Here is a 26,418-nt window from a genome sequence, read left to right on the forward strand (position 1 = left end):
AATCATCCACTTTCCAATGGGAAAGAAGCAGTTGAGAGCCAGGAGTCACCACCTCTGCAGACTGCAGGTGCTTGGGGCAGTCTATGGCTGACCAATGCCCCCTTCTGGGGAAGGGTAATCCAGAGGCCTTGCATGGTGGAATTACAGAGGCCATCTGGGGTTAGAGATGAGGAAGGAGCGGGTGAGCAGAGAGTGAACTGGTCTCAGGAAGAGGGAAATATATATATATATATCTCCTCTTGGGACTCTGGGGACACACCAAACCAGAGAAACTTGTTCTTCAAAGCCTGGAACTTGGAAAGTTCATTTATGATGCTGGCACACCTAACAGCTGGGCAAAGTGTGCAAGCATTTCAGCTACCTCTAAAGGCTGAAGTGTGGAAGAAGCTGGAGTTAGGAAAGGATGGCCGGGCGTTAACCCTTTCACTGACAGTGCTGCATCAGGAAGTAAAAGGAAACACAGATTTATTTATTTATTTTATTTTCAAAAAGAATTGTATAAATCACACATAACAGAAAGGCTCCTCAGTTGTCACTTGTATGGGATCTGTGGGGCAGACGTTCATCAGTATACCTGGCTTCCTTAAAGGTAGCAAGGGTCTAGCATAGGTGCCTCGACTCTCCTGTGGTTGAACTAAATGATGCAGAGTGAACTTCCCACAGCCTCTGTTCATCCACGCCTGAAATAGGTGTGATTGTATCTAAGCCTAGGATCCTCTCCCACAAACACTGAGAGTTGAGTCTAAAAGGTCTTTATGAGTCTCTCATGCTTCCGTCATTCACCTTCCAGGGTGTGTGATCCATGCCCTGGATAGTTTTTGTATTTTCAAGTAAGATGGGCAGCAACAGTAAGCTGGACAATACACCTTCACACAAAAAGCCACAGGACTGGGAAGACAGGATTGCCAGTTACAGTTTCACACGCGAGGAACTTGAAGTCACAGGTGGTTGTGAGTTGCCTAAGACTTTGCAATCCTCGGGACTGTTCCAGGAACTTAGGTGTCCTGATCTTTGCCTAGACACCAGGCCCTCAAGCATAGCGCTTGCTCTCTGCCTTCGCCCTCCAATTCGTATTGATAGATATTGGAGTCAAGATGTAAACCCACTATCTGCTAGCCATACCAGACGGCCCCTTCCCAGAATGCACTGATCACTCAGTGCTCTTATCCCAGCTTCTTTTAGCCTTCCCAGTAATCCTGCAAGTGTTTACATTTCTTATGGTGTTTGCACTTTTGAAATATCTGTGATTCAATGTCACTTGTCCTGTTAAAATGCTACTTAATGAGCCCGTTAGTATTTGTCTATGTTCAATCTTCTCCCATTAGCCAGTCCTCTGGACCTTGGTCTTTTACCACTCCTCTTTTTCCTATGGAAGTGTTAAGGTGGCTTGATCTAGGGATGGATGCACTGGCTTCTGAGTGATTTCTGGACTGCAGAGACTAACCCAAGCCCCTTGTGCTGCCTTAGAAAACCACCCACAGCTAATGCTCCTCCATCTTCAGCCTTATTCATTCCAATAATATTCAGTTTGGGTCAACTTTGCATCCTCATTGATTATCTTTGAGTTTTGGGCCATCACTTGTTTGATATTTCTCTTTTCTTTCACTATTTCACATTGCTTCTTCAGGGGATTTTATAGCAGCTTAAGTTGAATCACAGAACTTGTTCTTGCTGGGAGACGCTAGCCACCCAAGCTAGTGTTGTTAAAAACTATAGCCCAATGGCTAAATGTTGGGACACAGCCCATTTTTGTATGGCTCATAAGCCAGGAATCACTTTTACACTTTTAGGGGTCTATAAAGATAATAGGACAAGGCAAAATAAAATTATGTGGTAGAGAACCCACAAAATTCAAAGCACCCACTATCAGACTTGTTTTGTTCTCTTTTCAAAAATGTATTATTAGTAGTTTATTATATTGTGTATACAGGTGTGCTGCCTGCATGTCTGTACCAATGTGTACAGTGTCCTAAGGGTCCAGAAGAAGGCAGAATTGGAGAGTTATAGACAGTTGTGAGCTGCCATATGGGTACTGGGAATTGAACCTGGGTCCTCTGAAAGGCCAGCCAGTGCTTTTAACCTCTGAGCCATCTCCCCAGACACCGAATCAGATGACTGCTTGTCTTTCAGACTTTTGTTATTTAAACCAATAAGATCTTTGCTGCAAGAGTTGGAATGGCCTTTCAGTTAATAGCACTGTTGAATGCTTGAGTTGGAACAGCCTCTGGGGGAGCCTAGCCTTGTCATTTTATTAATGGGGGAAAGAATGTGTAACCAGAGGTCATCTAGATGAATCAGTACCAGAGCAGGGATGGTTAGAACCCAGAGCCTAGGATGCAAAGCCTGTGCTATTCTTCCTTTCTCCAATTCAAGACACTGCCTTCCTGGAAAACCGTCTCCACTGTTCCTTCCCCACCATTGAAGGGACAGTGCTGTTCCCATGTCCTCTGCTTCTTCTTTCCTCATGGATTTGCATGAACATAGACCTAGTGCTTGCTGGCCTCAATCCTCTTCATCCTATAATCATATATCTTTTCATTACATTATTTGACAAAAAAATTTTCGAGAGCTGCCAACAGCTTTACCTTGAATATTTCATCAGAAAGTTTCCCCTGGAGTCCAGTTTCCATCTCTGGACAGCCTGGAGGAGGAAAAAAAAAAAAACTTCCTGGTACCACCTCGAACCCCACACCCTCAGTTTCTCAGTTCCTTACATGTCACCTGATTGTGACCTATGTAGGTTACACCGAACAAGATTGGTACACACGAGTCTTCCACTCTGAGGGCCAGCACCCTGGCTAGTTTCCTTCCTTCTTTTCTCTCAGAGTTCTGCCTCCCTTTGTTGTGCACATTATACCATATGGCTTAATGGGTCAGCTAATACCCAGCTCTTGCCAGGCAGCTCAGGTCACATGGTGATTTGATGGACCTCTGTCAGACATTTAGTTTCCATGAAGGTTCAATAGCAAGCCAAGAGCTGTCTCTCAAAGGGAGACTAATTGTCTGCAGATTACCCTGACTTAAAATCCCCAGGATCCTCTCTGAGTCAGCTGGAAGAGCTGGACCTTCTCCTTGTTCCAGGTCCCATTTGAAGGTAGCAGTGTCAAAGCTAGAGTCATTTGGTCTATGGGCTGGAGTAACACACCCAAGTGAGGAATGTGCTGTCTTCAGAATCCAAATAAGCCCACTAAGCATTGTGATCCGCTCTTAGTAGTGGGTGGGGCCAGGTGCAATAACGTAATCTTTAACCTTAGGAAAGGATTATCTCTACGTGCCCCATCCCACTGAACTCCTGGAAGTTTCACTGAGGTAGTGGCCTCTTGAATTTTGGTTGGATATTCTCCATCCTCTGATGTGCACATGCCTCACCAACAAGTCTGAAGTGGTTACCACTTCCTGACCACTTGGTCCATTCAGCATAATGCCATCAGTATGGTGGACCAGTGTGATATTTAGTGAATCAGATGGATGATATAGGTCCCTCTGGACTACATTATGACACAGTAGTGCTGAGAGCTGTGCAGAGGGTGGGGATCCGTCTCAAGAGGTTTCAGAGAGGAACAATAGTAGCAATTGGGCTGGAGACTGTTCTTGTGAGATTTTGGTAAAGAATGTGGTGGTTTTCTGCCCTGGTCCTAAGGCTAAATTGAAAAATAGTAGCTTATTTTTGCTGGCAGAGGAGGCGTTAAGACAGCCTAATCGTTGACCTGTTATTTGGTGATTTCACCTAGATAACCATCATATTTGTATGCATTTTAGGAAGTTTCTACTGTACTAGGTTTTCATATGACCCCTCAAATGGCCCTTAGTTTTAGCTGTTTCTCCCTTGTCCCCTTCTTCCCCCCAGCTTCCTGTTAGACCCTCCCACTCCAGTCCCCACTCCAATCCTCCATCTATCACTGTCTATTCTATTCTTCCTCCCTAGGGAGATGCCTCCCTTACTCCAGTCCCTTCCTCTCTACCCAACTTCCACAGTTAAATAAACTGTAGCATGCTTGTCAATGACTTAACAACTAATATCCACATAGAAACAATGTATATTATATTTGCATTTTTGGGTCTCGGTTATCCCACTCAGGATTATTTTTTTCTAGTTTTATCCATTTACCTACAAATTTGTGACTTCATTTTTTATTTATTTTAAAAAGATTTTATTTATTTATTTTCTCTATATATGACTAGTACACTGTAGCTGTCTTCAGAGACACCAGAAGAAGGCATCAGATCCCATTACAGATGGTTGTGAGCCACCATGTGGTTGTTGGGAATTGAACTCAGGACCTCTGAAGAGCAGTCAGTGCTCTTAACTGCTGAGCCATCTCTCCAGCCCCGACTTCATTTTTTATAATGGTTAAATCAAATCCCATTGTTATGATGTACCAAATTTCCTTTATCCATTCATCTTTTTGATTGACAGCTGGGTCGTTTCCAGTTTCTGGCTCTTATGAATAGAATAGCATTGAACACAGTTGAGCAAGTGTCTCTGAATTAGGATTGGAGCATCCTTTGTGTATATGCCCAAGAGTGGTATAGCTGGTTTTGAAGTAGGTTGATTCCTATCTTTGTCAGGAGCCACCACCAAACTGATTTCTATGATGACTGTAGAAATTTACATTTCCACCAGTGACGGAGGAGTGTTCCCTGTATTCCTCATCAGCATGAGCTGTCACTTCTGTTTTTGGTATTGGACATTCAGATTAGTGTAAGATGAAATCTCAAAACAGTTTTGATTTGCATTTCCCCAATGACTAAGCATGCTACATATTTCTTTAACTGCTCCTCATTCATTCGTGTTTCCTTCTCGGAGCATTCTCTGTTTTGATCTATAACCTCCCCTCCCCCCTTTTAAATGTTTTTTTTCTCCAGTTTTATTATTTTTTTATTAAAGTATGTTTTTATGTGCACTGGTGTTTTGCCTGCATGCATGATGTGTGAGAGTAGCAGATCCCCAGGAACTGGAGTTACAGACAGCTGTGAGCTGCCATGTGGGTGCTTGGAGCAGCCAGTGCTCTTAACTACGGAACCATCTCTCCAGCCCTTGGGTTTTTATATATTTTGGATGGTAGCCCTCTATCAGATGTGTACTCGGTAAGAAACATTTCCCCATCCTGTAGACTGCTGCTTTGTCTGCCTGATGGTGTCCTTTGCTGTGCAGAAGCTTCTCAGTTTCATGAGGTGCCGTTTATCAATTGCAGTTCTTAGTGCCTGTGCACTAAGAGTTACGCTTAGAAAGTCTTTTCTTGTCCCAGTGAGTCCAGGACTATTCCCCACTTTCTCATCTATAAGATTCAGTGTGTCTGGCTTTGCGTTGAGGTCTTTTGTTTAGAGTTGAGTTTTGTGCAGGATGATAAATATGGATCTATTTGCATTCTTCTACATACAGCCATTCACTTTGAACAGCACCATTTGTTGAAGATTTTGCCTTTTCTCCAGTTTGTATCTCTGGCTTCTCTATTAAAAAAAAAAAAAATCAGGCGTTCATAGAGTGTGGTCCTGTCTTTGATTTGATTCCATTGATCAATGTATCTGTTTTTGTGTCAATACCATTATTATTATTTTTTTAAACTACTAATGCTCCGTAGTACAGAACTTGAAAGGTGACACCTCCAGCAATTCTTTTATCATTCAAGACTGGTTTAGCTATCCTGGGTATTTTGAGTTTTTCTAGGGAGCTGAAAGTTGTCCTTTCAAGTTGTGTGAAGAACTGTGTTGGAATCCTGTGTTGAACCTGTGGATTGCCTTTTGTAGGGTGGCCATTTTCGCTGCTTTATTCCTATTGATTCGCAAACATGGGAGTTCTTTCTAACTTCTGATCCTTCTTCAGTTTCCTTTGTCAGTGCCATAACATTTTTACCATACAAGTCTTCTGTTTGCTTGGTTAGAGCTACCCCAAGATATTTTCTATTATTTCAGGCTAGTGTGAAAGGTGTTATTTCTTTGACTTGTTTCTCAGTCCTCCTGTTATTTGTATATAGGAAGGCTACTGATTTTGTAAAGTTAACTTTGTATTCTGCTACTTTTACTGAAAGAGTTTTTCAGCTGTAGGAGTTCCCTGGTGGAAGCTTTAGGGTCACTTATATATACTATTAGACTATCTGCAACTAGAGATACATTGACTTCTTCTTTCTAGTTTGTATCCCCTTGATCTTTACTTGACTTATTGCTAAGACTTCAAGTACTGTATTGAATAGATATGGAGAGAGTAAACACCCTTGTCGGTTCCTGACCTTAGTGCAGTTGCTTTGAGTTTCTCTCTTTTTTTGTTGATGTTGACAACGAGCTTGCTGTGACCTGCCTTTATTATGTTGAGGTATGTCCCTTATAACCTAATCTCTATAGGACTTTTATCATGGAGGGGCGATGGATTTTGTCAAAGGTCTTTCCTGCACGCAATGAGATGATAATGTAATTCTGGGCTTTTCCTCCCAAGCTCTTTGTTCCCAGAAATAATGACTCTGAGACTAATTATTTATTAGTAAATGCTTAGGTCAATAACCTTGGCTCTGCTTCCCGACTAGCTCATATCTCAACAATCCAGTATGTTCTACTCTAACTTCTACTGGCTAGTTACCCCTCCTCGGGCTTATGCAGCCATCTTCCTCTCTGTCCAGAAGAATCTTCCCCCCTGCTGACTATTTCTCTCTCTCTCTCTCTCTCTCTCTCTCTCTCTCTCTCTCTCTCTCTCTCTCTCTCTCTCTCTCTCTCTCTCTCTCTCTCTCTCTCTCTCTCTCTCTCTCTCTCTCTCTCTCTCTTTCTCCCAGAACTCCTACCCCCTATTTCCTGCCTCAGTTCATTGGCCAAAGCTGCTTTTTTTTTTTTAATTGACAGATGAACACTTTTACACAGTGCACCAACACTTCTCTCTACACAATCTCATGTTTTTTATCGTTTAGTTTGTTTATATGGTGGGTCACATTTATAGATTTACATATGTCATACCATCTCTGGGCTGAAATCTACCTGATCATGGTGAATGATCTTTTTGTCGTGCTCTTGGATTCAGTTTACAAGTATTTCATTGAGAATTTCTGCATCTATGTTCATAAGAGAAATTGGTCTGTAATTCTCTCTCTCTCTCTCTTTTTTTTTAGTTGGGTCTTTGTGTGGTTTGGGTATCAGGGTGACTGTGAGACCTCATAAAACGAGTTGGGCAATGTTTTTCTGTTTCTATTTCATGGCATAATTTGAGGAATGTTGGCATCAACTGTTCTTTGAAAGTCTTCTGCACTAAAGTGATCTGTCCTTGGGTTTTTGTTTTGTTTTGTTTTGTTTTTGGGTTGGGAGACGTTTAATGACTGCTTCCATTTACTAGGGGTTATAGGTCTGTTTAATTTTTTAAAATCTGAACTTGATTTACCTTTGGTAGGTGGTATGTATCAAAAAATTGTCCATTTCTTTTAGATTTCCCAATTTGGTGGAGTATAGTTTTTTAAAGTACATCCTTATGATTCTCTGAATTCTCTCAGTGTCTGTTGTTATATTGCCCTTTCTGCCTCTGATTTGGTTAATTTAGGTATTCTCTCTCAATCTTTAATTATTTTGAATAAAGGTCTTTCAATCTTAATGATTTTTACCAAAGAACCTTATTTCATTGATTCTTTTCTTTCCATTTTACTGATTTCAGCCCTGAGTTTGATTATATCTTGCCATCTATTCCTTTTGGGTGTTTTCTCTCTTTCTCTTTCTCTCTCTCTCTCTCTCTCTCTCTCTCTCTCTCTCTCTCTCTCTCTCTGTTCCAGAGTTTCAGTTCTTAAGGGGCAGACATTGGGCAGCACTTCCTAGAGACCCTTTCCTACCTTCTCGGCACACCATTCAGTGTACTTGCCTCTTAGAGCCTTCTTTATCCTGTCCCTTAGGCTTGGGTATCCTGTGACGTCATTCTCATTCATTTCTAGAAAGTCTTTAATTTTTTTCTTCACTCATTTTTCATTCAGTAGTGAATTGTTTGTTCCCATGAGTCTGTAAACTTTTTGTTGTTTCTGTTGTTGTTGATATCCAGCCTTAATTCATGGTGGTCAAATGGGACACAGGGAGTTATTTCAATTTTCTTGCATCTGTTGTGTCTTCCTTTATGTCTAAGCGTGTGGTCAATTTTGGACAAAGGTCCTTGAGCCACTGAGAAGAAAGCATGTTCTTTTGTGTTTGGGTGAAGTGTTGTGTTAGGTCCATCTGGTGACATCAGTTAACTCCAGCATTTCTCTGTTTAGTTTATGCCTTGATGATCTGTCTATTGATGAGAGATACCAAAATCACCTACTATCACTATGTGAGGGTTAATATGTGATTTAAGCTATAATAGTATTTCTTTTATAAACTTGGGTGCCCTTGTTTTGAATGCATAGACGCTAAGAATCGCAGCATCCTCTTGGTGGAATTTTCTTTGACAAGTATGTAGTGTCCTTCTCTTCTCTTCTGGTTAGTTTTGCTCGGAAGTCTAGTTTTTCAGTATTAAAATGACTGTACACTCTTGCTTCCTAGTTCTGTTTGCTTGAAATGTCTTTTTCCATCCCTTTACCCTGAGGCAATGTCTACTCTTGATGTCACGGTGTTTCTTTCATACAGCAAATGTTAGTCTGTGTCTTTTTCTTAGGGAATTGAGACCATGCTGCGGAGAGCAAACACTGTGAGCAGTGTTTGTTGATTTCCGTTATTTTGTTGTTGTGGTGTGGATTTTGTTTTGTTTTGTTTTCTTGAGTGTGGTGAGCCTCTTCAGGTTGAAGTTTTCTTTTTAGCTCCTTCTGTAGAGCTGGATTCATAAATAGATACTACTAAATTTGTTTTTTATAATGAAACATCTTTCTTTCTCCATCTGCTGTGATGTTTTGATATGTATAATAGTCTGCGCTGGCATCTGTGGTCTCTTAGAGCTTCTTTAACATCTGTTCAGAGCCACTCATAGCAGTTTACTCCCTTAACCACATTGGTTGGCTCATAGACCCTTCTGGCTTTTAGAGTATCCATTGAGAAGTCGGATACTATTCTAATAGGTCTGCCTTTATATTTTTAATGGTCTTTTTCACTTGCAGCTTTTACTATTCTTTCTTTGTTCTGTATGTTTAGTGCTTTAATTATTAAGTGCCAAGGGGATTTTTTTTTCTAGTTAAGTGTATTTAGTGTTCTATACTCTTCTGGTACCTTGATAGGCGCCCCTTCTTTAGGTTAGGAGAATTTTCTTCTATAATTTTGTTAAAAATATTTTCTGGGGGCTGGTGAGATGGCTCAGTGGGTAAGAGCACCCGACCGCTCTTCTGAAGGTCCGGAATTCAAATCCCAGCAACCACATGGTGGCTCATAACCATCCGTAACAAGATCTGATGCCCTCTTCTGGAGTGTTTGAAGACAGCTACAGTGTACTTGCATATAATAAATAAATCAATCTTTAAAAAAAATATTTTCTGTGTCTTTGACCTGGGCTTTCTTTTTCCTTCCTCTATTCCTATTATTCATAGTTTGGTCTTTTCATAGTGTCCCAGATTTTCTAGATGTTTTGTGCCTGCATACTCCTCCCCCCCCCTTTGGTTTTGTTTTAGATTTAACATTTTCTTTGACCAGGTATCCATTTCTTTGAGCCTGCCTTCAGTGCCTGAGAGTCAGTCTCTCCTCCATCTTTTGCATTCTGTTGGTGAGGCTTGCCTCTGAGTTCCTAAATGTCTCCTTTCCAGTGTTCCCTCAGTTTGGATTTTTTTTTATTATTATTATTATTGATTCTATTTCCACTTGCAAGTTGTGAACTATTTTCTTCACTTTACTGTTTGTGCTTCACAGATTTCTTTAATGGGCGTGTCCTTCCTTTCTCTGTTAGGACCTCTAACACAGTCATGAAGGCCATTGTGAAGTCCTTGGCTTTTGGGTTGGCTGTGCTGCGCTTCTCAGGCCTCTTGTGGACAGGCGGCAGGGCTGCAGTGGAGACATTGCCCTGGCTGTTATTGTGATTTTACACTGGTGTGTAGGAAGGAATCTGGGTTTGAGAGGATTGTAGTTCCAGGCGCTGATCTCAGGTCTTGTTATTGTTGGGTGGGTGTTTCTTTCTTTCTTTCTTTTTTTCTTTCTTTCTTTTTTTTTTTTTTTTTTTTTTTTTTGGTTTGGTTTTCTGAGACAAGTTTTCTCTGTGTAGCCCTGACTGTCCTGGAATTCACTCTGTAGACCAAGCTGGCCTCGAAGTCAGAAATTCGCCTGCCTCTGCTTCCCAAGGGCTGGGATTAAAGGCGTGCGCCACCACTGCCCAGCTAGAATTATCTTAAGAGTGATCTTTCTCCGGTCAGTTTCTAGAATATGAACCTTTCAGTATTTACTCCCGCCTCAGTGCCGGCTGCCTTCTCTGTTCCATTGCCATGGTGCTATTCCCAGTCTTCAGAGTATGTCTTGTGGGAGGAGGGGCATACTGCCAGGAAAGAAAGACTTGAGTGCTCTCACTGGTGCTCCACCACACACAGAGGTGCTCAGTAAATCCTTATTGGTGGATTGGAGGCATAAAAGCCTTATTTCACAAAGGATTCCAAGCCACTGGCGCAGTCTGAGCACCTGTAAGGGTGTTCCTGCTGCGAACCTGTTCGCTGCAGAAATGACATCAGAGGTTAATTTCTTTGGACCATTGATAAGAGAAAAAGCCACTATCATTTATTAACAAGAGTCTGGACAAAGGGGCCAGGGAGAGAGAGAGAGAGAGAGAGAGAGAGAGAGAGAGAGAGAGAGAGAGAGAGAAGGAAGAGGCCTCGAAGCCAGGCCAGTGGCACTGAGCCAGAGGCTGGGTCCGGAATGACTGCAGGTTCAGAGGTGGTGATTCCAGAGGATCTGGGAGAGAGACTGTACTCATTCTGTGTTGGAGTATAGAGGCCATTTGTCTCCTTTCAAGACTTCAGTGGCTCTCAGTGTCTGTGAATAAAGCCTGCTCCTTTTGGCCTGGCATTTGAGAGCCTCAATGCAGTCTTGCTTTTTGCCCTCTCCACATTCATTCACCTTAGCCAGGCTCAAGAGCTAGGTAGGGTCACTGTTGTCCTCTCTCCACACACTGGGTGCTGAACTACCTCAATCCCTAAACTGCCAGTCCAGAAGTCTGAAATCTCCCCCCTCCTCCCTGTTCCCCCCAGGTTAACAAAACCCCACCTTTCCTTCAAGACCTGAGGAAACACTGTCTCTTCATGAAGTATTTCTTGCTGTCAGAAGGGCTTTCCTCATTCATTCTGAACTTGGTCACAATATATTGCAAATTAATGACTCTAGCAAGTTCCCGTGTATATTCAGAGAGGAAAAATATGAGTTGAGCTTGAATATCTTGTCTTTTCAGTAGGACTAAGTGTTTACACTGTGCATTATTGTAACGTTTTAATTTTTTTCTTATATTTTTGGTTGTGAGCCTAGCCTTTAATGGCTGAGCCATCTCTCCAGCCCTTATTTTGTTCTTAACAGTTTTATTGAGATATGTTACATACCCTTTGGTACTTTTTAAAGGTATATTTCATTACACCTTGGTATGCACATAAGACACACGCACACAAAAATGTCCCATTTCCCCTTGTTTAACATGCAAAGAAAACCAAAGTGAACAGGTCCAGGATGTGCCCCAAACTGCATGGTAGGTAAACTGCAGAGCTAGCTCTAGGGCCTCAGTTTCCCTTTCTGAGCATTCATGAGCTCCTTTGTGTGAGCCTGCTGAGGCTGGGATCGGGGAAGGGGTGGGGGGGTGGGGGGAGCTGGGCGTGCTTCCTATGTGCAGGGCAGATAGGATGGAGAAGTGCTTCAGGAGCGGAATGGTTACAAGATAGAGCTCGTTGTGGGAGGGGGATGCTCTTTTATTGGCAAATTAACTCTTTGTATTTCTGGTTAAACTTTTGATCCTCTTTCCCTCAGGCCATGTTTTCCACTAATCGTGGGACGGTTGGAGGTTTCTTCTTGGCAGGCCGAAGTATGGTGTGGTGGCCGGTAAGTTTTCTCTGAAAAAAAGTTTATTTTTAAATCTTTCTTTCTCAGTATTTATTTTTTGAGATTATAATATAACCACACCACACTGCTCCCTTTTCTACCTCTAAACACTCCCTCATTGCTCTCTTTCAAATTTCTGGCCTTACTTTTCATTCATTGTTGTTACAAGCTTATATGTATATACATATACATTCCTAAATATAACCTGCTGGGTCATATGATATTACTTGCATGTATGTTTCGGGGCTATTTGGTATCGGATAACCATTTTGTGTGCTCTGTCCCTGGGAAGTTCCAGTATAGGGTTGAGCTGGCTTTTCCACGCCCTCGTTGGCGTATCTATAACTGTTGCCTTAGTTCAGCTCATGTGTAGGCAGTCATGCTGATGAGACACAACTGCGAAGCAAATTCCCCGATCCTCAGGTCCCTTTAATCATCTCACCCCCTCTTTTATAATGTTCCCCCAAGTCTTAGGTACAGGAATTGTTTTGTTGATGCAACCCTCAAGGCTGGGCTCCACAGCTCTGTACTTTGATTGGTTGTGGTTTTCAGTCATGGTCTCTATTTGTCATAAAGAGGGCTTTTCTTGATGAGCAGCGAAGCCTGGACTTACCTAAATCTCTGGTATGAGGACAAATATTTAGAATTATAGTTAGGCATTATGTTGACTTAGTAAAGTTGTAGGTATCCATGTGACCATGCCTTCACCAAGCCCCTGAGAAGTGGCTACCTTTCCAGTAACAGACATGCTTTCCCCGCTGCTGAGCAGTTCTTAAGTCCAACCAGAGAGCTCTTAGTTACCACGAAGGTATGTGTGCCACGGCCGCACCCTTAGGGCTATCATGCCACGTTGCTCATTGTTACAGTCCTTAGGTGTTTAGTTTGTTAGGGATGGCATGGTTGGATTTTGAATTTTTGAATTGTTTTCTTCCTTTGGGAGATTTCGTGGTGTCTTTTGATACCATGAAGGCTCCTCCTCAGAGAGGAGGCTCTCAGCTGGGCTCCAGCTCAGGGGCCTCTGGGCACTGTCTGAAGTGCACAGTGTCTTTAGCAATAGGAACTTACCTTCCATCAGTAGGGAGAGCCTATAAGTTCTGGGGGTCTCTTAGACAACCGCAACCCAACATCTCAAAAGGAGGTTTTCTCATGCCTGGGTTGGAGCAGTTTTCTTTGTACATTCTGGCTATTAATTTTCTGTCAGATATGTAGTTGGCAAAGATTCTCTCCCATTCTGTGGGCTTTCTCTTGACCTGGTTGACTTTTCTATAGCTGGGCAGAAAATTATTTGAAGTCCTACTTTTTAAAAGGAGGTCCTGTCTTCTCCCGATACTCCTAGGAGGGAAATATCATCAATCCTTGTTTATAAGGAAAAAAAAAAAAAAGAAGAAGCTATGGTATGTCTAAATTACCTAGACCTATGTGGTGTTTTGTTTGTTTGGGATGCCATGGTTGGGTTTTGAATTTTTGATTTTTTTTACCATAATGAAGTCATATCTCTTTATATAAAACTCATAGGGCTGATTTACTTGAGGTTAGATCTCGGTCTGCCTCACCCCACCCCCCCCCTTTTTTTTCTTTTTCTGAGGAGGGGTTTTTATGACTAGCCCTGACTGTTATGGAACTCACAATATAGACCAGGCTGGCCTTGAACTCAGAGATCCACCTGCCTCTACCTCCAGAGTGCTGGGATTAAAGGTGGCGTGCGTCACCACGCCCAGTAGCTCTCAGTTTCTGAGGATGGAGGCCAGGGGAAGCCTTCCCTTAGGAGGAAGGTCTGTGTGTTGGAGTAGGTCTGTGAACAGTCTGGCGTTGAGCTGACAGCTGGCTGATGAGAGGCATTAGCCCTACCCAAAGCAGGTAGGGGTCAGTTGTTTTGTGAGGTTTCCCAGGGGTATTGTCTCATTATACACGACACAGGATTGGATTGCTCGGACAGAGATGCATAGCATTGTTCTTTTGAGCAGAAGTCATTGCTCCCTTGGTGAGGCTGACATTTGACTCTATTTTCTTTAAACATGGTTTCCATCTGAGGCTTCATAAGATTATAAAAATCATTCCAGGTGGCTGCACTTTATAAACACGAGCACTGGCCCCACAGTTAAGAGCAGGGCCTCTAATTGAGGACCCGGGCTCAGTTCCCAGCACTCACAAGGTGGCTCACAATGGTGATGTCAGTCTCAGGATATCCAATGCCCGGGCATGAATGTGATGCACTTACATGCATAAATGTTTGTTTAAAAATGGCTTCTAAAGTTGTCTATGTATCAGAATCACTCGGGACAACACAGACCTAGCACCCAACACTGTGCCTGGCTGGTAGTTAATAAATGAGTCTGTTCCTGCCATATCTTGTAACCAGGAAAGACTTCTAGTAGAGGAACTGGGACACCAACCCAGTCACAAAATCTTTGACTTACAATTTGCCCTGCCTACAAGATACACTGGGGTAGACTGTGGGAGTGGCCAACCAGTGACTGGTCCAGCTTGAGATCCATGCCACGACACGGAACCCACCCCTGACACTTCGTGGAGAGCTAGGAACCAGAGACTGGGTGGCCAGAGACCTAGGATACAATCAAATACAAATGGGGAAAAAAAGTTGATGAAAGGATTCCTAATGCTATTCTGCTGTACTCATCGATGGGTGCCTAGTCAACTGTCATCAGAGAGGCTTCACCTATCAAGTGATGGGTACAGATGCAGAGGGGTCAAGGACACCACAAAACCAACTAACCTGAGACCACAGGGGCTCACAGAGACTGGACTGCCTACCGGGAAGTCTGCATGGGACTGACCCAAGCCCTCCACACATATGTTATAATTATGTAGCTTAATATTCTGGTAGGACTCCTAACAGTGGGAGCCAGGGCTGTCCCTGACTGTTGCCTACCTTTGGGACCCAGTCCTACTGGGTTGCTTCATCCAGCCTTAATAGGAGAGGAGGTGCCTGGTCTTACCGCAACTTGATATGCCATTGTTGGTTCATATCCAGGGGAGGCCTGCCCTTTTCTGAAGAGAAACAAAGGAGGGGTGGATGGGAGGTGGGGGAGAGGGAAGGTCAGGGGAAGTACAGGGAGGAGAGGTGGTGGTGGGGAACTGGGATCAGGATGTAAAAAAAAAAATAATAATAATAATTAAAAAAATAGAAGGGAGGCCAAGAGCAGGCAGGAAAATCCCTCAATTGCTGTTACACTTGATAGTTTGCAGTACATATCGGAAACTGTTGTTAGTGACTCGCTAACGCTCATGTAGCTCATGTGGCTAAAACATAGTCTAAGCCCACAGTTATCTATACTATTACAAATAATCAATTCCAATTATATAGGAACCATATTCTAAAATGGATTAATGATGAGAAGGAAAAACAAATACTCATAGAAACCACGTTCAATGTGTTCATCTTGGATGTGTCTTGTAATAATCAGCTACAGGTGTGGGCGCTTGCTTTCTTCCTGCTATTCAGTGTGACATTTTTAACTCTCATTTTTAATGACACACATATGTATAGTCTGTGTGTGGATATGTGCACTTGTGTTTCGGTACTCAAGGAGGCAGAGGCACCAGGTTCCCCAGGAGCAGGTATTACAGGCAGTACTGAGCTGCCTGAGGTGGGTTCTGGGAGCTGAACTCAAGTTGTCTAGAAAAGCAGTATTTGTCTTAATTTCTGAGTCAGCTAATTTCCAGTCCCTATGGCACCTCTTGATGATAGCTGGTGTCTTAGATGTGACAAAATGTAGTTTTGTCGTAAGTAATTTTTTTATCCTTAGACTCTGTAGAAATGTTTTGGGATTACTCTTCTCTGCTCCCTGAAAACTCAACTTATTATTTTTTTTTAAAGGAGGAATCTGTTAATATCTCTAGTGACTTAACGGAGTTTAAACTGCTAGCTTAGCAGAGGGATAATAACCCTGGTAGTTTCTTTTCTAAAACTTCAAATGGTTTTTAAACACCATCACATTATAAGAAGGATCAAAAGAAACTGTGGCATGCAAGAAAGTATACAGTGAGGGGCTGGAGAGATGGCTCAGTGGTTAAGAGCACTGGCTGTTTCTTCCAGAGGATCTGGGTTCAATTCCCACCACCCACATAGCAGCTCACAACAGTCTGTAACTCCAGATCTACACAGATACACATGCAGGCAAAACACAAGGAGCATAAAAAAAAAAATCAATGAAAAAAGCAAGTATATATTAACGGCTCTCTTCAAAATTAAAAAGTGTTTTAAACAGCACTCAAATTATATTCTTCATTTCCTCTTGAGGTGAATTAAAAAGGCAGTTTAAGCCTATGACTGGTTCCTAAATCCATAATTAGGACATTCCTCTCACCTGCCTTTAGCACAGCTGCTTTTGCCAAGCAGGAATTATGGGCAGAGCCTTCAGGAAGAGCGTCTGTGTTGCCTCTGAGGTAGGCAAGAGTGTTACCCATGAGGAAAGGAGGAAGGACAGAGGGCTCACAAAGCTAAAGGAGGCTGGACAACGGAGAGGTTAGTTCTGGACATTCCTGGGTGTGAAGCAGACATCCAGGAGCCTGGTTGTGACCCAGGAACGTAGAAAGAAAGGTTTACAGTCGGGCGAGTCCCAGAGAGGGAAATATTTGGTACCTTGGTCTGAGGATAGAAGCGGGGCCGACAGAGAGAGGGGCGGGACGAGGATTCCACAAGGGACATTAGAGGAGTTTATGTAAGAGATCAGCAAGATGGCTCCCAGAGGGTGGAGTCACATCTGAGGCAAACAGAAGCCACCGCGCTGAGGTAATATGAAACCACAAATGGTGCTTACTGCACTGCCCTGGTAGCTCAGGCCCCACCTTCCTGCTGGACTGTGGTCTGGCACCTTTACCGAGCAGTCTACTGAGTGCTATGTGGTAAAGATTATTTGAAGAATGTGGGAAACGAGTTCCAGGAAGCTTAAGGGCTGAGCTTTGAAAGGGGAAATCCCCACTTCTCAGCAGGGCCCTCATGAAGAGTCTGGAGGAGGGCCTTTGTTTTACAGGGAAGTTTGGGCACACCTGCGTTATCGGATCTTATTTTTACGTCTTCCTCCATTAGCTATATCTTCACTCATTCATTCATCTATCCATTTATACATTGCTCTTCCATTCATTATACAACTGTATGGTACTTTGGAACATGAGCCAGATTTTATGATAGGTGCTCACAGACCACTCCACACACACCATTCACAGTTTTAGAGAATTTTTGTAAAATTCCAAGTAACAGTGAGGTCTCAGAAGGAAATGTATACAAATCTAGAGTGGGTGGGCTGAAACAAGGTGATCCCTAATTCTCAAGGGTATTCAAGGAGACCTTACAGAGGACTGAGGTTTCAAGCTAGGACCAGAAAGATCATAACAGGCCAGCAGTGAACAATGTCAGTGGTCTGGATAGGCCAGTCACCCTGAGCTGACTCCTGAGATCTTATGTTGTGTCCCATGAATATTTATAACTATTTTTATTAGATATTTTCTTCATTTATATTTCAAATGCTATCCCCTTTCCTAGTTTCCTCTTCAAAAATCCCCTATCCTTTCCCCCCCCCCTGCTCCCCAACCCTCACCCACTCTGCTTCCTGGCCCTGGCATTCCCCTATACTGGGGCATAGAATCTTCGCAAGACCAAAGGTCTCTCCTCCAATAGATGGCCGACTAGGCCATCCTCTGTTACATATGCAGCTAGAGACACAAGTCCCACCATGTGTTTTCTTTGATAGGTGGCTTAGTTCCTGGGAGCTCTGAGGGTACTGATTAGTTCATATTGTTGCTCCTCCTATAGGGCTGCAGACCCCTTCAGCTTCTTGGGTACTTTATTTCCTTCATTGGGGACCTTGTGCTGCATCCAATAGATGACTGTGAGCATCCACTTCTGTATTTGCCAGGCACTGGCATAGCCTCACAGGAGACAGCTATATCAGGGTCCCTTCAGCAAAATCTTGTTGGCATCTGCAATAGTGTCTGGGTTTGGTGTTTGTTTATGGGATGGATCCCCAGGTGGGGGCAGTCTCTGGATGGTCCTTCCTTCAGTCTCAGCTCTGAACTTTGTCTCTGTAAATCCTTCCATGGGTGTTTATAACTATTATGTATCAGTTACAAATGTAAAAGAATAGAAAGAGCCACCTATTTGAAAATCGGAGGTTATTAATTCAAGCAAACAAACTCCAAGTGAAACCCCTCAGAATCTGCCATTCCACAGTCAACCCACCCACCTCCTGAGTGATCTAAGGCCCTGAACCTGGAAGGAGCATGAGAAGGTTGCAGATCTGAGTGTGGGAGAGACACAGCGAGGGTGGCTCTTGCCTTGAGTGAGGGACCCTGAGCTACTGAGGATTCTAAAGACAGGGCTCACCTACATTGGCAGCTGGGTTTTTGGTGTACTCTCCTTGACCTCAGATGCCACTGAACAACTTCACTTGCCCTTTGTGCCCCAAACCACTGGGAAAACATCAAGGTTGGCAATGGTTTCTCGATTTTCTACCTCTTTGGATGTTTGAGTAGGGAGACATGTATACAGAGGTAATGGCTGGAAGACAGCCATTGTTCCTGGGAACATGAGCTCACCCAAAGTAAACAGAGATTATAATGACTCTGGAGCAAAGCTTGTGTCTAAAGGTTCGCCAGGTTTGGAAGTAAAATATTCCAACTATATGAGCCTTACCACATTGTCCATTCAAAGCCAGGAAGAGCAATGCCTGAGACACAGCAAAAGTCTAAGGTTAAAGCTTTCCACATTTTCCATGTTGAAAGAGATGTTGATTGGGATTAACCAGGATTCCTGAGGAGAAGGAGGGTAAGAACATAGACTCAGTGCAGGCTAGGTACACTGTGCTAGAGTTCACAGAGATGGACAGGAGGTGTCTCTCCACAGTGTCCCCGTGGGGACATCCAGGGGAGTGTGCCCAGGAAGGAGGCAGGGTGTGAAGTCGGCGTGGTGCTGCATTTTCTCGGTGTCTATAGACTTCAGACCCTTCAGTTATGGAACTTTGGACAAGTTATTCTGTAACTCTAACCTCAGGTCCCTTCTCCATGAAATGAGGGTGAGAACAGAATAATTCCAACCTTACAGAGATGTTGTGGGCACTGAATAAGATAAAGACCTGAGCCTGAGAAACATCACAGAAGTTAGTGTTCTACTTTCTCTGCGTCTGCCAGGACAGGGCTCTCAAAGCCTGGTCACCAGGTTCGTAGCACCAGCAAGACCCAGACCCTTGTCACAAATACATTTGTTTGTAGTCCTAACCTAGACTTGCTGAATCAGAAACTCGAGGATGTGTCCCAGAAATCCAGATTAATTAAGCTGCAGATGGCTCTGATGAGAAAGACAGACATAGGATGGTCAGTTAATCTGAATTCCAAACAGTCAATACAGTAGTATGAGTGCATCCCATACACCGAGTGAGGCCTTCTTATACAACAGATCCCATAGTTACCTGAAATACAGAGGTCAATGTATATCTGCTGTTCTGGGGTAGCTCAGGTTTGAGCATCACTGGATGGGTACGTCCAGCACGACTCAGCAAATGGATAAAGAGGAAGCCCCAGGAACTCTGATGTCTCTTAAAGGCTAGTATGGACCAAGTGATGGTGGCACGCGCTTTTAGTCCCAGCACTCAGGAGGCAGGCAGGTCTCTAAGTTTGAGGCCAGCCTGGTCTACAGAGTGAGTTCCAGGTCAGCCAGGGCTACACAGAGAAACCTTGTCTTGAAAAACCTAATTAATTAATTAATTAGTTAATTGATTAATACATACAGGTATACTCGACCACACCCACTGGCTAAGAAGGATTCTTATTCTTGGTTTAGAGTAGAGCGAATTGAAGCTCAAAGCATTAAAATAACTGGCTTCAGGTCACATAGTTCATCATGGAAAATGTGACTGTAGTTAGCAGTCAGTGGCCTTTACCACATTAAATTCATTTATTTGTTTAGTCGTTGAGTGTGTGTCTGTGTATGTATTTGTGCACACGCCACGGCGTGCCTGTGGAAGTCAGGGGGCAACTTGTGGGAACTGGTGTTTTTCCTCCCTCCATTTGGGTTCTGCGTGTTGTCAGATTGTCAAATGTGGCAGTGAGCTTCCTTACCTGATGAACCGTCTCGAGCCCTTGGTGACATTTTCATACAATAGCAGTTCTGTACGCACCTGCCAGCTCTGTTCTCAGTCTTCAGGCTCTGCCAGTGAGTCTGACAGCTCTGAAGGTTTTATTCTGATTATTACATTTCGTAAAACTGTTGTAAAAAGTCAGAAAAGTCTAAAAAGTCAAAATAAATTTGTACTCTGTTTTCTCTCCCGAATCTGTATATTTATGCTTGCATCTTTATTTTTATCTTTATCTTCATCTATATATCTACATATATGTACATCAATTATATATATACATGCACACATGTGCATTTAAATGTTTTGAGGATCATGTGGTACATAGGCTTATATAAAGCTATTCCTGTGTTATTTTGAAACAAGATCTCCTGTATCCCTTGCTGGCTTTACGCATTGTCTAGCTGGCTCCAGGCCCTCCTGTCTTCACTCCCAAGGGCTGGGATTACAGGGCTGCTCCACCATACCATCTCTTGTTTGATTTACTGAGACAAGTGTTCTGATACAGCTTACCTGACCTGGCCCTCACTGTGTGGAGCTTGTGATAATCCTCCTGGCCTGGTCTCCTGAGAGCTGGGATTCTAGGCTTTGTTTCCACACCTGTCTGTATGTTATTTTATTTTTACATTTTATCATAACTATCACCCATGTTATACAAAATTTCCAAAGTTTAATTTAATGGTTATATAATATTCCTTCATAAGTTTGAATCTTAATTTATCAAACTGTCTTTGTAGGGCACTGTAGTTGGAAACATGTTTTCCAGTTTGTTTCTGTTATAAGTAACATGATAGCAAACATCCTAATGAAACCTCATGTCTGAGTCCCTCATAGTGTTTTCAAGGCAGAGGCAAAAACAACAACAACAACAACAACCCCTATAGCATCCATATCATGACCATCTGGATGGTATAGTAGAAGGAGTTCCATTTTTCTTCCTAAACTAGAAATACCACAAGTATAAGAGAGGTTCTACGTACTTGGCAACAACAAATATCATCACTGAAGTGGGTTTGTCTGCTTGATAGAATATTACCTATAACATTAGGTAGATGGCTTGGCGGGTAAGTACCTGCTGTGCAAGTGTGCTGGCTAATGTTGTGTCAGCTTAGCACAAGCCAGAGTTATATGAACAGAGGGAACCTCAACTGAGAAAATGCCTCCATAAGTTCTGGCTGTATACAAAACGGTAGGGCATTTTCTTTTCTTTTCTTTTTTCTTTTTTGGTTTTTTTGAGACAGGGTTTCTCTGTGTAGCCCTGGCTGTCCTGGAACTCACTCTGTAGACCAGGCTGGCCTCAAACTCAGAAATCCGCCAGCCTCTGCCTCCTGAGTGCTGGAATTAAAGGCATGCGCCACCACGCCCGGCTTTTTCAAATTCTTTTTTTTTGGGGGGGGGATTTTCTTAATTAATAACTGATGGGGGGAGGGCCCAGTCCATTGTGGGTAGTGCCATCCCTGGGTTGGTGGTCCTCAGTTCTATAAGAATGCAGGCTGAGCAAACCACAGGAAGCAAGCAGTAAGCAGCACTCCTCCATAGTCTCCGCATCAGCTCCTGCCTCCAGGCTCCTGCTCGGCTTGAATTCCTGTTCCAACTTCCGTCAGGGATAGGTTATGATATAGAAGTGTAATCCAAAAAACCCTCTCTTTCCCAGCTTGCTTTTGGTCCTTGTGTTGTATCGTATCAGTAGAAGCCCTAATTAGGACAGCGCGCATGAGGACCTGATCCAGGTCACTAGCACCCATGTAAAAACTGGCACAGCACTTTATTGCTGTAGACGCAGCACTTTATTGCTGTAGACGAAGCACTAGGGATGGTGCGTGTGTGTGTGTGTGTGTGTGTGTGTGTGTGTGTGTGTGTGTAGGGGAAATAGGTCTGGAGGTCAGTGGCCAGACAGCCTAACCATGGTGTTTTGCCTGCATGCATGTCTGTGTGAGGGTGTCAGGCCCCTGGAATTGGAGTTACAGTCTCCATTTAGATACGTGGGTGCTGAGATTCAAACCCAGGTCTTCTGAAAGAGCAGCCAGTGCTCTTAACTGCTGAGCCATCTCTCAGCCCCCTTTTGTTCATTTGAGAAAATATGTCACTGTATAACCAGGTTGGATTGGACCTTGCTTTGCAGCCGAGGTAGTCTGGTAGCATCTGCTTCTTTGAGTACTGGAATTTTGGTCATTCTCCGTGGTGCCCAATCTGGGAATCTTGCATCCCATCCTTGAGGAGTTAAATTATTTGAAGAAGGATTTCCCACAGTCCTGCCGAGTAACTTCAGATTTCTACTGGAAATGTCTAATAATTTGGCTATGACCCAAAACCAACTTTGAAATCTTAACTCTGGTTTAGTGGCTCTGGGGTTTCAGAGGTGAGATGGTCAAAGCCCCTCTTAGACCATGCGCTATCGTCTGACACGGGACGAAATGACAGTGTCTCCCGTTGGGTGGGATAAACACCATGGTTACAGATCTTACCACTGTAACTCATGGTTACAACTCTGTAGATGCAGGACAGGAGTTTAGAGGCACTTTTTTCTACCCCAACCTTGTCCGCTGGACCTTAGCACTCTGTAGCTAGAGACTGACCGTCTGCTCCCCAACTGTTCTCAAAACAAGGCTGAGAAGTGATGGCTCTGAACATGCCCAAGGCAGGCTCCACATGTCTCATTGTGGGTGAAAATCAGTTGGAGGGATTTATTGCTCTAATTTAGTAAGTCTGGGTGGCGACATTGCAGTTCTTAGAAGTCCCAGCCAGCTGATGAACCTGAAAGAGACTCTGAGGGGTTCTGGTTCTGGGAGTCCATTTCCAGGGCTGAGTTAGGCACGGAGGGCACAGTCATTAATCAATGTCTGGTTTTGATCTTGGAGACAGGTGCAGTCCCATTCCTTTCCAGCTCTAATATTAACAGCAGGGAGAAGTGATGTAGCCAAATGGTTTCCTTTGGGTGTAAGTGGATTTCCCTTAAAAAAGGGTGGGGGCAGTTCACAGGAAACCATTCAGTTTGTGCCAAACCCCGGAGGGACTGAAGTGCGAGTTTTAATGGTAGAGTCACTGTACTATGGAAAACTGAATTGGTCTTATCAGGGATCTAAATTGCATCGAGAGGTAAGCTGTCCTTGGTAAATGGTCCAAACAATTGAGGGACAGTTTTTCCCTTAGTGATGGGAATTGGAGGGACTGGGACTCCTGCCAAGGAGCTGGTACCAAGAGGTGAGGTTGAAAGATTTGGTGCTACCAGGGTTGGTTTTTGCTAAGATCTCTTTTCCTGGCTTGCAGATAGCTGTGCCTTCTGAGTCTTCGTATGGCCTCATTTTGTACGTGCATAGGGTTGGGGACTGCGGAGGGGAAGAGTAGAAGATCTCTGGTGTCTTCTTTTCCTTTTATAAGGACATCAATCTTATCACCGGGCTCCACCTGTATGCTCCATTTAATCTGATAAGCTTCATTACAATCCTGTCTCCAGATAAAGTCATACTGGACTTTCGGCTTTGAGATATAAAGTGTCTTTAAGGGTGGTCAAATAGTTGTCCCCTGGGGATGAGATGGGAGAAAATGGATACTGACTAGGGACAGCTCCGTGACAGTCATTGGTGAGCCATCTTCGTGGCTCCTGAATAACCCTGTTGTAGAAGTGGGGAGGCTCTCAAGTCTTGTGAGCACCTAGATAGTAAGAGAAGAATTCCAACTGCAATGTGAAGCTCAAACAAATTCCTGCTAGAGAAAGTTTGCCTTGAGATCTAACTGAGCTCATAGAGACTTGTCACCAGGCATGGAGCTTACCGGAAGACTGCTGAGTAGGCCCATGGGAGCTGGTGGTAGAGAGGACCCGGGAGAGGGTCTATGACCATAGTAGAGCTGTGCTTTGCACAGGTAGCTGAACATGTGGGTGGGTGGGTGGGAGTGACTTATGGGAGGGAGAGACTTGAAATGATATAGAAAAGTATTATAAAGACTGATGAGATGGCTCAGTGGGTTAAAGCCACCTGCTGCCAAGCCTGAAGACCTGAGTTTAATCCCTGGTATCCACATAGTGGGAGAAGAAAAGTGATTCCTGCAAGGTGTGTTTTGGCCTTCATGGGCACATCTCAGAACCCCGACGATGTGCATACATGCTCATACATTCTCTCTTCTTCCCTTCCCATCCCTTCCTCCCTTCTTCCCTCCCTGTCTCTGTCTCTCTCTGTCTCTCTCTATCTCTGTCTCTGTCTCTCAGTCTCTCACACACAAATACACACACACACACACACACATGCATGTACGCGCGCATGAGTGCACATCACAAGTTGCATAGTTCTTTTGGGAGACAATGGCAGGCAGCCAATGTCAGACAGCCAAGAGTGATGTAGAAAGTGCTAAACAGAGCCCCGCACCGACTGGCCTAGTCGCTGAGTGGACAGGTGGACTTCATATCTCTCCATCTCTTGGTTACCACTGCCACTGAAGCTGCTGTAGTTGGGCTTGAGTTCCTTTGAGTGGGGAGAACCCTGTTTCTGGGTTCAGCAATGGAACACTGTTTAGCTTCTGTCTGTGTTTATAACGCTGACATGGAAAAACTACTGCCGGATGCCAAGCGTGAATCTGGACGAGGTAGCTCCAAGAGTTCTCACTGCGCCAGCCCATCTCACTCTCAGACACTGCAAGCCATCAGCAGAGCGGAAACAGACACCCATGCCAGTGGAGATAAAAGGAACACTCTGAGGACGATTATACTGAGAGAAGAGAGGTTGAAAGGATCTCGAAGAAAAACTCAGATTGGATATGGGGTTCGTCAAGTCAACCAGAAAATATCCCCCGCAGGTGTTTTCTTTAAAAAAAAAAATACTGGAAGCCCACGGCTACTCTCCTCGAGAGAAACAAGAGTTATTAAGAAAGGGTGGGCATCGTCTCCTCCCATCTCTGTTGCCATCTCATCCTCTGGCCTTTGGAGGGGGGATCCACACTGGAAGGCATCTTGCAGCACCTTTGGTGAAGAATTGGATCTGACTTTTGTCCTCACTAAGGATTCGTGTCTGGAGAGCTAGCATGATCCTTCGGTGTCTGCACTACGTGTGTTTGTTTTCTCTGTAATTGCGGTGTTACCGACTTAGTGAGACAGAATAGACTCTAAAATCATGACCTATACTTATACCTATGGGATCTATTAATAAGCATGTCAGACTGATGGTGCCTTTTATAGCACTTATTGGTGATTTTTCTTTAAATATTAGATATTAATAGTATAAGTAATTTTGGTAAAGTAACAATGATATATTTAAAAATGATCTGTAATCGTAACCCAAGTAAGACACTTTACACTTCAAAAGAATTAGAAAGTGATATTAAGCTGGGCAGTGGTGGCGCACGCCTTTAATCCCAGCACGCGGGAGGCAGAGGCAGGTAGATTTCTGAGTTCGAGGCCAGCCTGGTCTACAGAGTGAGTTTCAGGACAGCCAGGGCTATACGGAGAAACCCTGTCTCGAGACAACAACAACAACAACAATAACAAGGTGATATTAAAATCATTAAAGAGTTTGACCAAAAGGAATATTGTGACCTTGTAATCCTATTACATAATAGAAAATGCCACATGGTTAGTTAAACAGGTGTAGGTTATCTGTAAAGACCTCTTGTTACGTGAATTAAGTAGCAGGTAGGGGCTAAGGTTACCCACAAACCCCACTGTGTGGCCCCCACTGCTTTGTGGATGAGGATTACAGTCTGGCGGGCAGCCATTAGATTTGGGTGTCAATTTTGTCGGGGGCACCTTTGTCCTTCTGCTGGATTTAAACCCATTGTTTGTACTTAAAGTTTGTGTGCTTTAAAATCAGCTGTATTGTAAGCAAATTTGTCTACTTTAAAAGACTGGAAATGGAAAAAAAAAAAAAAAAAACAGTGCTAGCTGTTAGTAACGTTGTAAACAAGGTCAGGGCTTTGTAGAGGACACACACCGTGGGGTGAGGTGGAATCAAGTCTAGAACAAAGCCAAGGTGGTGTTCCTTATATAATGGACCTAGCCAGTTCCCAGCAAAACTCATCCGTTTCTCAGATCGCGGCGAGGAGAGGGCGTCTGGGCAGCCTAAGATGCCCTAACATCAGTCATCTCCCTGTAGTGGGAGGATGTGGAAGATGGTTCTTAAATTCAAGATTGGGGTATTTCAGTTAATAACGTCTGGTAGTTAAGTCTTCAGTTGTACAGCATCAGGCTTAATAATTAATCAGGGAGAGGTTATGAACGGGCACGTGACAGTTCAGGATCTGGATGGGATAGTTCAAGCATTTTCTTGGCGTAATTTTTTTTTTTTTTTTATTTTTTTTTTATATAGTCTTATTTTGGTCATTTTAAACGCTATTAAAAGGAGGAAATTCTGGTTAAAATTGGACTATTATCTTCATCAATCTTTGATCAGGAAAAGATGGCTATTTTAAAAATATAACCCATAGA

The 26,418-nt window shown here is 43.5% G+C and overlaps 1 protein-coding gene across 1 annotated transcript in view; it reads left to right on the forward strand.

Annotated features, from left to right (window-relative positions):
• The window catches only part of Slc5a1 (solute carrier family 5 member 1), a 69,599-nt gene that overhangs the window by 641 nt on the left and 42,540 nt on the right, over positions 1-26,418 (forward strand). Inside the window, exon 2 of the mRNA XM_021210850.2 lies at positions 11,848-11,919. Within this exon, the coding sequence (XP_021066509.1) occupies positions 11,848-11,919 (72 nt within the window). The remainder of the gene's footprint in view (positions 1-11,847; positions 11,920-26,418) is intronic.

This window comes from Mus pahari, chromosome 13 (assembly GCF_900095145.1).
Source record: "Mus pahari chromosome 13, PAHARI_EIJ_v1.1, whole genome shotgun sequence".
Classification (NCBI taxonomy): Eukaryota; Metazoa; Chordata; class Mammalia; order Rodentia; family Muridae; genus Mus; species Mus pahari.